Source organism: Oppia nitens, unplaced genomic scaffold (assembly GCF_028296485.1).
Source record: "Oppia nitens isolate AA-2021 unplaced genomic scaffold, nextdenovo-longstitch-racon4-pilon3 scaffold1_pilon_pilon_pilon, whole genome shotgun sequence".
Taxonomy (NCBI): Eukaryota; Metazoa; Arthropoda; class Arachnida; order Sarcoptiformes; family Oppiidae; genus Oppia; species Oppia nitens.
Window position 1 is genome coordinate 922,816 of NW_026533199.1, and position 14,449 is coordinate 937,264.

A 14,449-nucleotide genomic window follows, 5' to 3' on the forward strand; every position below is an offset into this window, starting at 1 on the left:
ATTGGTATTAGAAATTAGCGGAAGTTTTTTGTTTGTTTGTTTTGTGTAATAAATATATATATATTATATTAGAAAATATAATATTTTATGACAATTTATATCATCAATATATCAATATATATATATATAAATATAAAAATTTAAATTCTAACATTACAAATGGTAAAATATTGTTCAATGTTTTTTTTTTTTTAAAAATTGTTGTATTTGAAAAACAAAACACCAAAAAAAACATTTGTCATAATAATAATAAAAAATATATTATAACGATAATAATAATAATACTGTATTATTATTATTATTATTATGTCATTAATATTATATAACTAAATATGTGTTTCACACGACTCTAACTTTTGCCACATAAGTGTCTTAAAAAATGGATGACTTTTTATCTCATTTATAGCATTCCTCTTGAATCCAAGTCTTTTCTCTGGAATCTGGAATTAAAGTCAGAAAATAAATAAATAAAATAAAAAATAATTAATACATTAAAAACAAAAATTCAAAAAATATATATTACTATATAATTATAATTATTACTTACGGATACTAATAACTCCTTCAATAGGTTCTGGGCATTTGTCGACTGAATATTTGCTATGATTTTGGGAATATTTTCGATAACTATTTAATTTTTAATAAAAATAAAAATAAATAAATATTAATTAATTAATTAAATCAATTGAAATCAGTTATCGACTTATCGACGATAACAACAATTATATATATATATATATATATATTTACCTTTCAATAGAAACTCGATGTCAATGTCTTCGACAATTATCATCTCTTTTTTATCACAATAGATATCAATGGGTGTCTGACCCGAAAGCATTTCGATGATTATGATACCATATGACCACCAGTCAGCTTCTTTACCATACTCTCTGCCCTACAATAGTCAACCAACCAAACAAACAAACATTTAAAAAATCAATTCAATTATCTCTTATAAATCAATATATCGGATCTCCCGGTGCCGGTCGTCACATACCTGGACAATCTCCGGTGCCATATAACTACAGTCGCCAAACGGATGACAGCTAACATCGCACAGTTTGGCCGACTCAAAATCGCTGATCCTTAGGCGACCACTTTTCTCAATGAGTATACCGTCGGGTGATAGGCCCCGGTGTAGGACACCTGTCTGATGCAAGTAATTCAATCCGATTGATAACTGGCCGGCAATATATTTGACCACATCGTCGGGCAACGGGGCCGACTTGATGACCACACCCAACGATACGGCATTCATGATATGTTCGCTAACAAAACAATAGGCAGCCTCTGTCTCGAAGAAGCCCTTCATGGGTGTCATATAGGGATTGGCCGATACTTTTTGCCAGACCAGCCGCTCATTCATTACACGTTTCCAACCGGAACTGATTTTTCTCATATCCGCCTTCCAAACCAGTTTCAGGACACCCCTGTCACCGGTTTTCTTGTGCCTAATAACATAGCAATTGGCAAATTTTTGACCATAATCTGGTCCCAGCCGTCCTTCGATGATTGTCTGCTCCGACGACCAAATACTGTAACTCAGATCCATCTGAATGGTGCCAACACTTTCATTGTTGACCTAAATATATATATAAATAATTATATTATTATTGTATTATTAATAACATAGTATTTAGTTATAAATTTAAATTGTTTTTTGTTTTGGAAATTCTTGTGTTTTTTTCATGAATATTCTGTATAAAAAAAATTTAGTCTATATTTTACTAATCTATATACTAGTTTGTTTGTTTGTGTGTGTGTGTGTGTGTGTGTGTGTATGTATGTAATACTATGTATCTATGTATGTATGTGTGTAAACTAAAAATATTTAATTGTGAATAATCATCTAAATTTTTTTCAACAAAATAATTTTTTTTTATTAACTGTATACTCAAAATAAATTAGAAAACATTTAGAAAATAATAATAATAATAATAATAATAGTGTACTAAATATTTTTTTTGTTGAAATACTTTACCAAATTATGCCAATTGATTGATGCAAAAAACGGATGCTCTTTGATGGACTTGGATCCGGTCTCTTTAGACCACTTAAGACGCTTAATTGGATCCTAAATGTTATCCATAACAACATCATCATCAACATCAACATCAGCAACAACAACAGGTAAAAGAAAATAATAATAATAATAATTAATTAAATAAATATTTAAAAATTTCGACATTAGTAACACATTAGTAAAACTATTAGTATATGACAATTGCTAATAAAAATTTAATCATTATTTTTAGGTAAATAGTATCAATAATTATTCATTTATATATAACTATATATATATATAAATATATATATATATAAATATATATATATATAAATATTTCACACAAAATCAAAAATAAAAAAATAAGACAATAAATTCAATATAAATAATTTAAAATACTTTTTCAAGAAATGCCGACAAAATGCTAAAAGCATTGGTAGATATGTGTTTCGGATAGTCTATCGGAGATCTAATAATATCTGTAACAAAAAAAATAAAAATAAAATATATTATAATAATATAAATATTTCAGATATAATATAGAAATAATAGCCAAATATATTAATATATGTATTTATATCATATTAATGTTACAAAATAAAATAAAAAAATCTATAATTCATGTCCATATCATATCCATATATAAATTTATAGAAAGTCTATAAAAATTTTTTATATATATAAAATTATTTATTTATTTATTTATTTGATGTACAGTAATGTCTGTCCAATAATAATAATACCATACCTTCCAGTGCTTCCTTACAGTTGTCTTTCGATATGTCCTTAATTAAGGCATCAATTGATTCGTGCTGTGATAGCATGGCTTTCCCAGTAAGCATCTGATAGAGACAACATCCCAGTGACCACCAATCAGATGACGGCTCTTTAATTGGGTTAATATATATATAATAAAATATTAAATTATTTTATAGATATATGTTTGTTTCATTATTTAACATATATTCGACACATCAATTTTTTGTGACAATTTATAATAATAACATTTTATTTTATTTTTTGTTTGTTGTTATATACAACAAAAAATTGTTTTGTTTTTTTTTTGTTTTATTCAAGTTGTCTATTAAGTTAAGTATATATATAAATAATATTAATAGTAATAATAATAATATTACCGAAAGTGTTTCCTTTTAAAATTTCCGGCGCTATAAATGGATATTTAAGTCGCTTTATGACATCCAGCTCATAGGGACAGCCACGTTGCTAATAAAATAAATATAAATTTTACAATAAATTTAAATAATATAAGTTATATAATAAAAGTAATATTATTTGAAAAACTATATTTATATATATTTTTATAAATTAAGTGATAATAATATAAGTTACATAATAAAAGTAATATTATTTGAAAAACTATATATATATATATTATAAATTAAGTAATAATAATATAAGTTATATAATAAAAGTTATACTATTTGAAAAACTATATATATATATATATATATATATATATATATATATTTATATATATATATATATTTATAAATTAAGTAATAATAATAATAATTATTATTATTATTTTAAATAATATTGAATGACAAATCTATTGTGGTATATGTTATGCTAATATTTATTTTTAAAAAGTTATTGTAATATTATTATTATTATTACTAATAACTATATTTGTTTTACTAAGAAATTTTGCTAATATTTTGATTGCTATACTCATGTGATATAAACCATATTATATACTGAATTATCATTAAAAAAAATAATATTTTTACAATTATTTAAAAATATGATAAAAAACTTTTCTAAAAATCGAGAGTAAATGTCAAACCGATATTATTATTATTTTAAACCAAAAAATAATATTTATTGATAATTATTTGGGTCAATAGTATTTTATTTAACATTTTTTTTTAATTTTTTAATTTTTTAAAAATAAATTTTAATCACTAATCAAAATAAAAGGGGAATTTTTCCGTTGAATCTGTCAAATTGGTGCCAAAAAGACTACAATTTTTTTAAATAAATTATTAATTTACTCTCTAAGAAGTCTACAGTATATTACAGTGAATGTAATATATTATTAATTAAATTTAAATTCAAAACACAACACAACTAAAACAACAACAAAAATATATATTTAAGTTATATATATTAAGCAATATATATATATACATAATATATTTTATGTATATATATATACATACATAAAATATATTATAAGTAAATATATTACTAAAAAAAATTCAAATAAATTATATTTATAAGTAATTTATTTGGATTTTTCTAATATAAAACGTCTAAATGAATTTTTATATTTGAATATAATATTAAATTATATCATAAAAACTAATTCAAAAATGCAAACCAACATATATTTTATATATAATTTTGTTGTTGTTATTGTAGATTAACTTATATATATATATATATATATATTGTTAGGTAAAATGCTATATGATATGGTGGGGGGTATAGTATGGTATGGTATGGTTATGGTATGTCTCTCACCTTACAGGTGCTCGTATCGACTATCCTGACCCGACCTCTCCAGTCGACTGATACGATATCAGGATTAAGACACCGGTGTACGAGTCCATTGTCGTTGAGTTTAGCCAATGCCTCGACTAGTTGTGCGCCAATCAGGCAGACATCACTTTCCTGTAGGGGTCCGGTATCTGATATCAATGTTTTCAACGAAATGCTAGGAATGTCATCATCGATGGTTGTGCCACCACTGGTTGGTATAGTAGTGATGTTGTTGTTGGTTGTCGTAGTAGTAGTAGTAGTAGTTGTTGTTGTTGTTGAAGTTGTTGTTGCAATGCATGACCTGACCATTGAATCAAAAAAACTAGTTATTTAGTTAAATATCTCCTTTTAATTAAAAAATAAATAAATAATTTATTAAATAATTTTGTTGTAAAAAGTTTTTTTTTTAATATGTTGTTGTTGTTAAAATGTTAAAACAGATTACAAACAATTACAGTAGTATATACTGTATATTAAATACTAAATATTTTTTTCAGTGATAGAAATATTTAAAAAAAAAATATTGTTTTAGTGATAAAATATAATATATAGTGAAAAAAATATAAAAAACAGGTGATTTTTGTTTTGTTAAATATTATATATATATATTATTTTAGTTACCAATAAAAATAATTTGTTTCAACAACAAACTAGTTATAACCAGTTATTTAGTATTTATATATATTATATAAAATTTGAAAATCTGTGTGTATTTTGAAAAAATAATTTTATGTGTATATACAGTACATTTTATTTATTTATATTTTATAATACTAATGTGTATATTAATCGGAAACTATAAATATAAGTGTATATTGTATATGATATATATATATATATATTATATTGTTTGTTGTTATAAATAAATTATTATTTAAAAATAGCAAATTTATTAAAACTATATACAATATAATAAAATATATATTTTAATTAATAATATTTAAATAAAACTTAATTTTTATCTTAAAAAATATAATTTAATAATAATTATGATTTAGTAGTAGTAGTAGTAAGTAATGGCCCGACACTAACCTGTTTTCGGGTTCAACGTTACCACCAAAGTATAATTGAAAGTTTGGATGCATTGACACAGCACTGGTAGGCCAATAGCACTGGTGTCTGATTTGGTTATTATTATTATTATTATTATAGTGTATTCCCTTTCGATGACTATTTCCAAGACAACTGAGCTCCCGGTTCTCGATTCTTGGATTCTTTAAAAAAATATTATCAAAAAAATATATTAATATTAAATATATATATAGTATATACTGTTTATATAATAAATAGTTAATATAATGTTTTTTTTTTAATTTTCGAAACTTTTTTTTCAAAAAAATTGCTTAAATTTAGTAATAAATGTTTAGTCAATCAATACTAGTTTAAAAACTATAGTACACTACTTACTTATATATATATATATATTTATTATTAGTTTTCAATAATTTAAATTTTCACTTTTTCATTGAAATGAGACAACAATTATATAGTTATTATAATATTTTTTTGAAATATATTTATATAAAACTTTTTTTAAATGCAATTCATTAATTTATGATTGAATGTTGACTATAATATATATAATATAAATTGTGAGTCAAATGATTGATTTATGGTATAAATAATATAAATTTATATATTATTTTAATACATTAATTCAAGGAAAAACATTTTCAGATAAACAATTTAGAAAAATAACAAATTATTTATTAAAATAATTTTATTATTATTAATTTAATTAAAATTAAATTATGTCAGTTATAACATAACAAGTATTAAACAATTTAAAATAATATTTTTTTGAGCTTATTTTTAAAAAAATATATATTATATGAATATTATGATAATAATAATAATAAAATATATACTTATATTCCTTATATATTGAATATTATTATATTATAGCACTGGTTGTTATTGTCAGCTCAACAACATATTGAGCCGATTTGCCAAACAGTTTGAATTTTCACACAAGTTTTATATAACCATACATACAGTACAGTACAGTATATACTGTATATATTCTGTAATTTAAGAGCACAGTCTCATTTGAGGCACAGACTCACTGGCGACTACTGTTCCCGTAACTAAAAACTATTACATATGACTGTACTTAATACCAACACCACCACTACTACTACTACTACTACGTCAATCAATTAAGGTATCAAGCAAAATATATACATATATATATATATATATATATATATATATATATGATATGACATGATATATTAAATTAAATATCACATTATTAAATATACAGTACTGTCGTCTATGGTGTCTAGTATATAGAAATTAGTCAAAATGCGCTTAAATAGGGGGAACGGTATGTGTTTAAGTGTGTGTGTGTGTGTGTGTGTGTGTGTGTGTGTGTGTGTGTGTGTGTGTGTGTGTGTGTGTATGTGTATGTGCGTGTATATGTATGTGTTAATCAATTTATGCTAAATGCTTTTAACCCAAGTTTTTGTAAAAACCATAATTTATTATATTAAAAGTTTATATGTCGAGGGTTTCAAAATTAATTAATGTATGTGTATTTTTGGCTATGTGTGTGTGTGTGTTGAATATGCCAAATATTATCCTCCAATTTATTGTCAATACATTACTTATTATATATTAATAAATATTTGTGTGAAATATTAAATTATAATTAATGAATATTAACAATAAAGTTAATAGAAGTTAACTAAACAACAACAACAACAAAAAAATTAAATAATAATCACAATAAAAATAAATAATTAAATTGAAAGTTGCATTATTTTTGAAAATTAAATATATATATAAATCATTAATTTGTTGACAAACAGACAAACAATCAGTTTTCTTCAAATGAAATAATTTGAAACATTCAATAGAAACTAATGATATATTATTTAGTTTAATTGATTTTTGATAGAAATAAATATTTAATTCAATTGAAGGCTAATAATGTTTTTATTTTTTGGTAATATGTCATGAATTCAATATAACCTTATTATTATTATTACAGTATTATAATGTGTGTGTGAGTGTGTGTGTGTGTGTGTGTGTGTGTGTGTGTGTGTGTGTGTGTGTGTGTGTGTGTGTGTGTGTGTGTGTGTGTGTAATCTTGACAATCAAATGTTAATGTTTGAAAACGATATGTTTCTATATACCTGAATAATATATCTCATAAATAAAGATAGATTTTTTTATGTGTGTGATATACAGTACATTTAAAATAAAAGATTTATTATTGAATATATATATATATTACATAAATAAATAAAACACAATGAAATTGATTGAGAAATTAATTTGAAAAGCATAACTAATTTATATATATATATATATATATATATATATATATATATATATATAATACTGTAGTACAGTATATACAGATATAAGTCATAAATTATAAATCTTTTTTTTGTTTTTGTTTTATTGTTTTAATAAATTAATTACTATTATGTTATTTCGTAAATCCATTTTATTGTAGGTATTAATTAATTTTATGTGTGTGTGAGTGAGTGTAACTAATTGTATGTATAATTTAAATATTGTTTTATATTACAAAATTATATATATATATTACAACATACAGTATATTTTTAATCATATATTACAGTATTTTTCTGTTATATGAAGTAAATTATATGAACATTATATTACAATATTTGTATATATATAGTATATACAGTATATTTTATTGTATAATATTAAATATGATATATTCTGTAATATTATAAATTACTTTTAAAATTTATTTATACATACACTGTACGTATGTGTGTGTGTTATAGTATATTAAAATATTGTTATATAAATTATATTATTATACACATTCAAAATCATTTTACCAAAAATAATTTGTTTACAATATAATATACGATATAAATTTGATTATAGAGTTTATTATATATATAAACCCGAGTATTATATAAATTTATATTAAAAAAAATAATTTGACTAAATATTATATTGATATAATAAAATAATAAAAAAAAAACATTTTAGTTTTATTAAACAACAAATTTTTAGTTGTAATTTTCAAGGTTTATGTCACAGTTTTTTTGTTGAATATATTATAAATTGTCGTCACATTTGATATATATATAAAAAAAATATTAATTTATATAAAGTAATGATTGACATAAAATTAATCCTAAAAATAAATTCAATAATAGTTAGATAATAAAATAGCTGTAATTTAATATTAAGTATACTATAAATATTATTACTGTATTAGTAATATTTTTGCATTTAAATGTCATATATTCAACACCAGTATATATATAAACTAAATATTATAATAATCCATATTTTTGTTGATTAATCAGTTTTTTTCGAGGAAAATATTAAATTTCAAGAATATATATATATATATATATAGATAGATATTATATAATATAATTTATATATATAAATATAAAGCTATATGTTGTATAATATTTTACGTTAAAACCATATTAAATACTAAATTGATATATAATTAAACAAATGTTGTGCTTTTAAAAAAAAGTAATTTAATATTATAGCAAAATAATCATTTAGTGTTTAGAAGTAGATTACTAATATATATATATATATATATATATATATATAAATTGTTTTTTTATATAAAACATCACTATATATAATATATATTATATATATTCAATATACTTAATATATAATATAACTTTATATTTATTTATATAACTACAGTATATATTAGTGTTTCTATATTTAGATATCAATAATAGTCACCAAAAAAAATCTGTCTTTTATTTTATTGCAGATTTTTATTTCTCTGTCTATTTTTATATAACAATATATATATACTATATATATATAGATATAGATAAAGATTGAGATTCTACTAAATAATGTTAAATTAGTTTTATTTTCCGCTTATTGTTGTGTAAACCAATTTTTTTCTAATGATTCAAACAAATAAAAAAAATTATTTTTTTTGGATCCATAACATTGTATTGTATGTATGTGTGTGTCTTAATGTTATTATGTTATCTATCAAATCGACAGTTAGTGATAGATAAAATAAAAATAAAAAATAAAACTACTAATAACATCTAATATATTATTGTGTTAGTTAGTAGCATAAAAAATAAATAAATAACATAAACTATAGTATTTCAATGTCATAGTTGTTATAACTTAGTTTATCAATATCAATCTAGATTATAACAATAATAATAATAATAACTATAAAAACAAATTTTTATAAATATCCCAATTTGTCAACACAAAAAATGTCAATTATTTATTATATTAATAGTATATTCAATGTCCAATTAATTTAATATTAATATATATATATAGATTGAAAAGTAAAGTTAGTGTTGAAAAAAAATTTCTGAATAAAGTTTTAAGAGAAAAAAATATTTTAATAATAATAATAATTTATACTAAAAATAATATTATTTTTCAAATCAAATATTTGACATAATTAGGTTAATGTTATATAATAATTAAAAGTATACAAATTGTAATATATTATGACATTGACAGTTATATAATGATTATTATTTCTAAAATAAAAATAAAATTAATACATATATTTTATATAAATAAATAGATAGCTTACTATTAATATATATATATACAGTATATGGCTTTTATATATATACACACAAAATAAAAAATAAATGCATTTTTGTGTCTAAACTTCTGCATATAATTCAATAGTTAATATTATCATTATATAAAATACATCAAAAAATCAAATTCCCAAATGTTTTTTATATTTCTAGTATTAATATATATATATAAATAGTGTATTTATTAAAATATAAATTTCATTATAATAGGCTCCCACTTAATATTTATATATAAATGTCAATTTTTAACATATAAGTAGTGAGAAAATGTATTATACAAAATATAATTAAAAAAATTGATTATTAATAATTATTATTTTGGTTTTAATTTTTTTCCAATACACGTTTTAAATGATTTTTTAAAAATAATAAATAAATAATAAAATTCAATTTAAAACTTTTATTTAAAAAAAACCAAACAAAATATATATTTGTATTGTTGTTTTTGTGTGCGTTTGAATAAATTTAATAATATTTTTTTAAACAAAATTTTGTTTTAATATAATACAAACATAATAATAATAATAATAATTTTCAACATTATATATACACAGTATATAAATTGTCAAAACATGTATAAAATATTAATAATTTTTTACTGATTTTAAAAAAAAAATAAAGTTTATTATACTGAGAGAAAATTTCTGATATTTAAGAAAAAACTATTTTTTTTAAAAATTATTTAAAGTAATTTATAGTAAAAGTTATTTACTTATAGTAGTAAATCAAATACAGTAATATATATTTCCAGTAATATATTAGATTAATAGTCAAGTATATTGACTTATAATAAGAAAAAATATTTTTTTTGAACCCATATAAAACAATGACATCTAAATAAATATACGGTATAATAGTATTAATATTTGTATTGAAATAATAATAATAATAATATTAAATTGATGTGTATGTGTATATGTGTAGTGTGTGTGTGTGTGTGTGTGTGTGTGTGTGTGTGTGTATGCACTTGAATTTAGTTAGTATATAATTTTTCAATTGAATTCAATGGTAAACATGTTGATTCAGGGATCGATGTAATTTTGTATGTGTATGTACTGTATGTGTGATGTCTATGTGTGTGTGTGTGTGCGCTCATGTATATGACGACATACCGGTGCTGAATACGTCAGAATATTCTTATGTCAATACAAACCATTACTCTCTCTCTCTCTCTCTCTCTCACACACACACACACACACACACACACACACATACATACAAACAATGTTAACAATTATTATTATTATTTTATTTTATATACGTTTTCAATAAAAATAATTACCAATAATTAATTAAATTATAATGTGTGTCATATTTTTATGATTCATAAAATATATATTAATATATATATATATATATCTACTATTATTAACACATTTCGTAATAATTAATTATAATAATTATTATTTAATTATTTTTCTACAGATAAATCAATGTTTGAATATCTATTTTTTTTATCAATGAGTTAGTACTATACTATAAATATTATAACCGGAAATATATTGTTGACAATAAATTTTATTTTTATCAAAAAATGATAATAATAATAAATATTTTTTGTTATCATACAATGTTGACATTGTATGATAAATAAAATATATTTATATAAAATAATAATATTAATAAACAAATATTATTGCGTTTAATTTAATTTTATAATAATAATAATACTAAACAAACATTAATATCTTAAATTAAATTAATAAATAAATAAAAACTAAATATAGTTTATTAAAAAATAACTATAAATATTATTATTTTTAAAAATATATATATATTTGTAAATAAATGATTTTACTTTTACCTTATATTTTAAGTAATTGATTTTTCGTTCAACTTTTTATGATATTTAAAAAAATAAAATCTTCAAAATTATTTAGTATTTTAACAATTAATTAATTAATTAATTAATATAATAGTCAATAATAAATCTTTTTTGATAAAATACAAGTTTTTATTGTTATTATAATAATAATCACAATTTTCAGGCATTTTTCTAAAAAAAATTATCGGTAACTAGTTTTATATTTTTTACTAAAAAAATTAATATTATTATTATTACAAATGATTTTTCACTGGCGCTGACAACTAACGAGCGGATGACTATAAAGTGAGAGCTTAAAGACCTCTTTATATATTATATATATATATATACAGTATATATACTGTATATACAGTTTAGGTTTTTAAATACAAAAAATCAAATAATAATATACAGTATATATATAAAGTGTTTAGCAATTTATTATATACTACTGTATAGTGTGTAGTGTGTGAGTGTCTCTCTCTCTGTTATATAATGATGTTGTACTTGAAATAAAAAACATGTATGAGTGAGTTTTTTATATATTAGTGAGAGTGAGTGGGTAAGTGAGTGAGTGAGTGAGTGAGTGAGTGAGTGAGTGAGTGAGTGAGTGAGTGAGTGAGTGAGTGAGTGAGTGAGTGAGTGAGTGAGTGAGAGAGAGAGAGAGAGAGAGAGAGAGAGAGAGAAGAGAGAGAGAGAGCATCGGTAGATGAATATATATATATAGAGAGTATATAGAGTATAGTAATATAGTTATAAACTGTTCAACTCGTGAGCGCACAGGCATTACAGTGTCAGCACAGACATCACATAAATACAACAACAATATATATATATATATATATATATAAGTCTTAATAATATATATATATATATAATATATTATTAGTGCCGCACATCATCTCACATGTATTTGTGCGCTGTTTTTTGCAATATATATATATATATATATATTATATAATATATAAGATCTCATGATTTTTTAACCAGAAAACACTGCAATTTCATTGCAATAATATTAGGCAATAGTAGTACAGTATTATTATTATTATTATTATTATTATTATTGTTAACCAATGGGTAAAATTTATCTTTAAATCTGTGTGCGTGTATGTCTTATATTTTATTTGTAAAAAATAAAGTATATTTTATTATACTATAATATAATTAAATTAAATTACTAAAAAATTACTTAAATTATTTTATAATACTTTATGACAATATTGTAGAAAATAGATATTTTAAAATTAAATATATTTTGTAATTTAAAAACAAAATTTAGAAAACAACACAAAACAACAATTTTTTTAAATTTTTTAATCTAAAGTATCATTTGATACTGTAATTTATATTACATAATATAGTAATAATAATATGTATTTAGTTTTAATGATTTTATTTTGTATTTTATTTAGTAGTGAGTATTAAGTATATTATTATATTATACTTTATATCCTTATACTGTATGTTAGAAAAGCTATATTATATAACATACTGTAAATATATATATATATATAATGTATTTGCAATTTCAATGTCATTATCAGTTACCACTCATTATATATATATATATTAATATTAACTGAATAAATAACTAAATACATAATAATAGTAATAATAATAATAATATGATAGATACTGTTTAACAAACAAATTGGTAAACAAATTACCCAATTATAATAAAGGGACAATAAATTAAAACATATTAACTATAATTTTTTTCTATTGATTTGTTTATTTTATAATAATAAAAATAAAAATAATAATAAAATAAATTATTTAATAACTAATAAAAAAAGCTCAAATTTTATATTAAGTTAGAAAAAAACTAAATGTATATAATTATTATTATTTAATATATATATAATGTGTTTAAGTTATTATTATATAATATAATAATTGAAAGTAAGTGTAGAATTTAATTGTAATATAATATATCATAAATTAATATCATATTATATGTCAACTTAATATGTATTTATAATTATTTAAAAAAACCCATAAACTAAAAGTTGTCAATAATTTAACAGTATATTATATTACTGTAATTTAATAAATAATTATTATATAAGTAAGTGATACTGTTATTGACAATTATTATTATTATTATTATTAAATATTTAGTATTAATTTAATCAAATATTCTTATAAATAAGTAATTTAATAATAATTTATGATTTTGATTATTATTAATATATTAATAATAATTTATCGATTAATTGTGTATTACTATTCAATAATATTCAATGAAATAAATTATAAACAAATTAAATATTTATTTGCTATATCTATGTTATATCTATGCTATTTATTTACTGTCAATATAAATTGAATTTGAAATTAAATATTAAAAGAAAATAAATAAATCTAATATTATAATAAATAATCTATTATTTGTTAGACAGATTATATTTAATATATATTGTACTTTACATTAAATATTAAATAGTAACATAATAAAAATAAAATTATTATTCATATTATTATTATTTTGAGAGATATCAAGTGTTTGTTATTAACTAATATCATATAATAATGATAATAATAATAAAAGTGTTTACCTTG

At 20.1% G+C, this 14,449-nt stretch overlaps 1 protein-coding gene across 2 annotated transcripts; it reads right to left on the reverse strand.

Moving 5' to 3' along the window:
• Positions 1-290: 290 nt before the first annotated feature.
• Positions 291-11,936, reverse strand: LOC128951996 (ribosomal protein S6 kinase 2 alpha-like). 2 transcript variants are annotated; one of them, XM_054297317.1, is made up of 11 exons: positions 11,885-11,936; positions 5,546-5,727; positions 4,496-4,814; positions 3,145-3,232; positions 2,757-2,894; positions 2,408-2,487; positions 1,985-2,077; positions 1,001-1,585; positions 751-898; positions 548-627; positions 291-440 (listed from the first exon to the last, which is right to left on the reverse strand). In XM_054297317.1, the coding sequence occupies exons 2-11, from the start codon at positions 5,596-5,598 to the stop codon at positions 327-329; spliced, it is 1,698 nt and encodes a 565-aa protein (XP_054153292.1). In that variant the 5' UTR covers positions 5,599-5,727; positions 11,885-11,936; the 3' UTR covers positions 291-326. The 2 variants fall into 2 exon arrangements, with proteins under 2 accessions (XP_054153292.1, XP_054153291.1); XM_054297316.1 differs by lacking the exon at positions 11,885-11,936 and adding an exon at positions 5,921-5,955.
• Between the last annotated feature and the right edge of the window lie 2,513 nt (positions 11,937-14,449).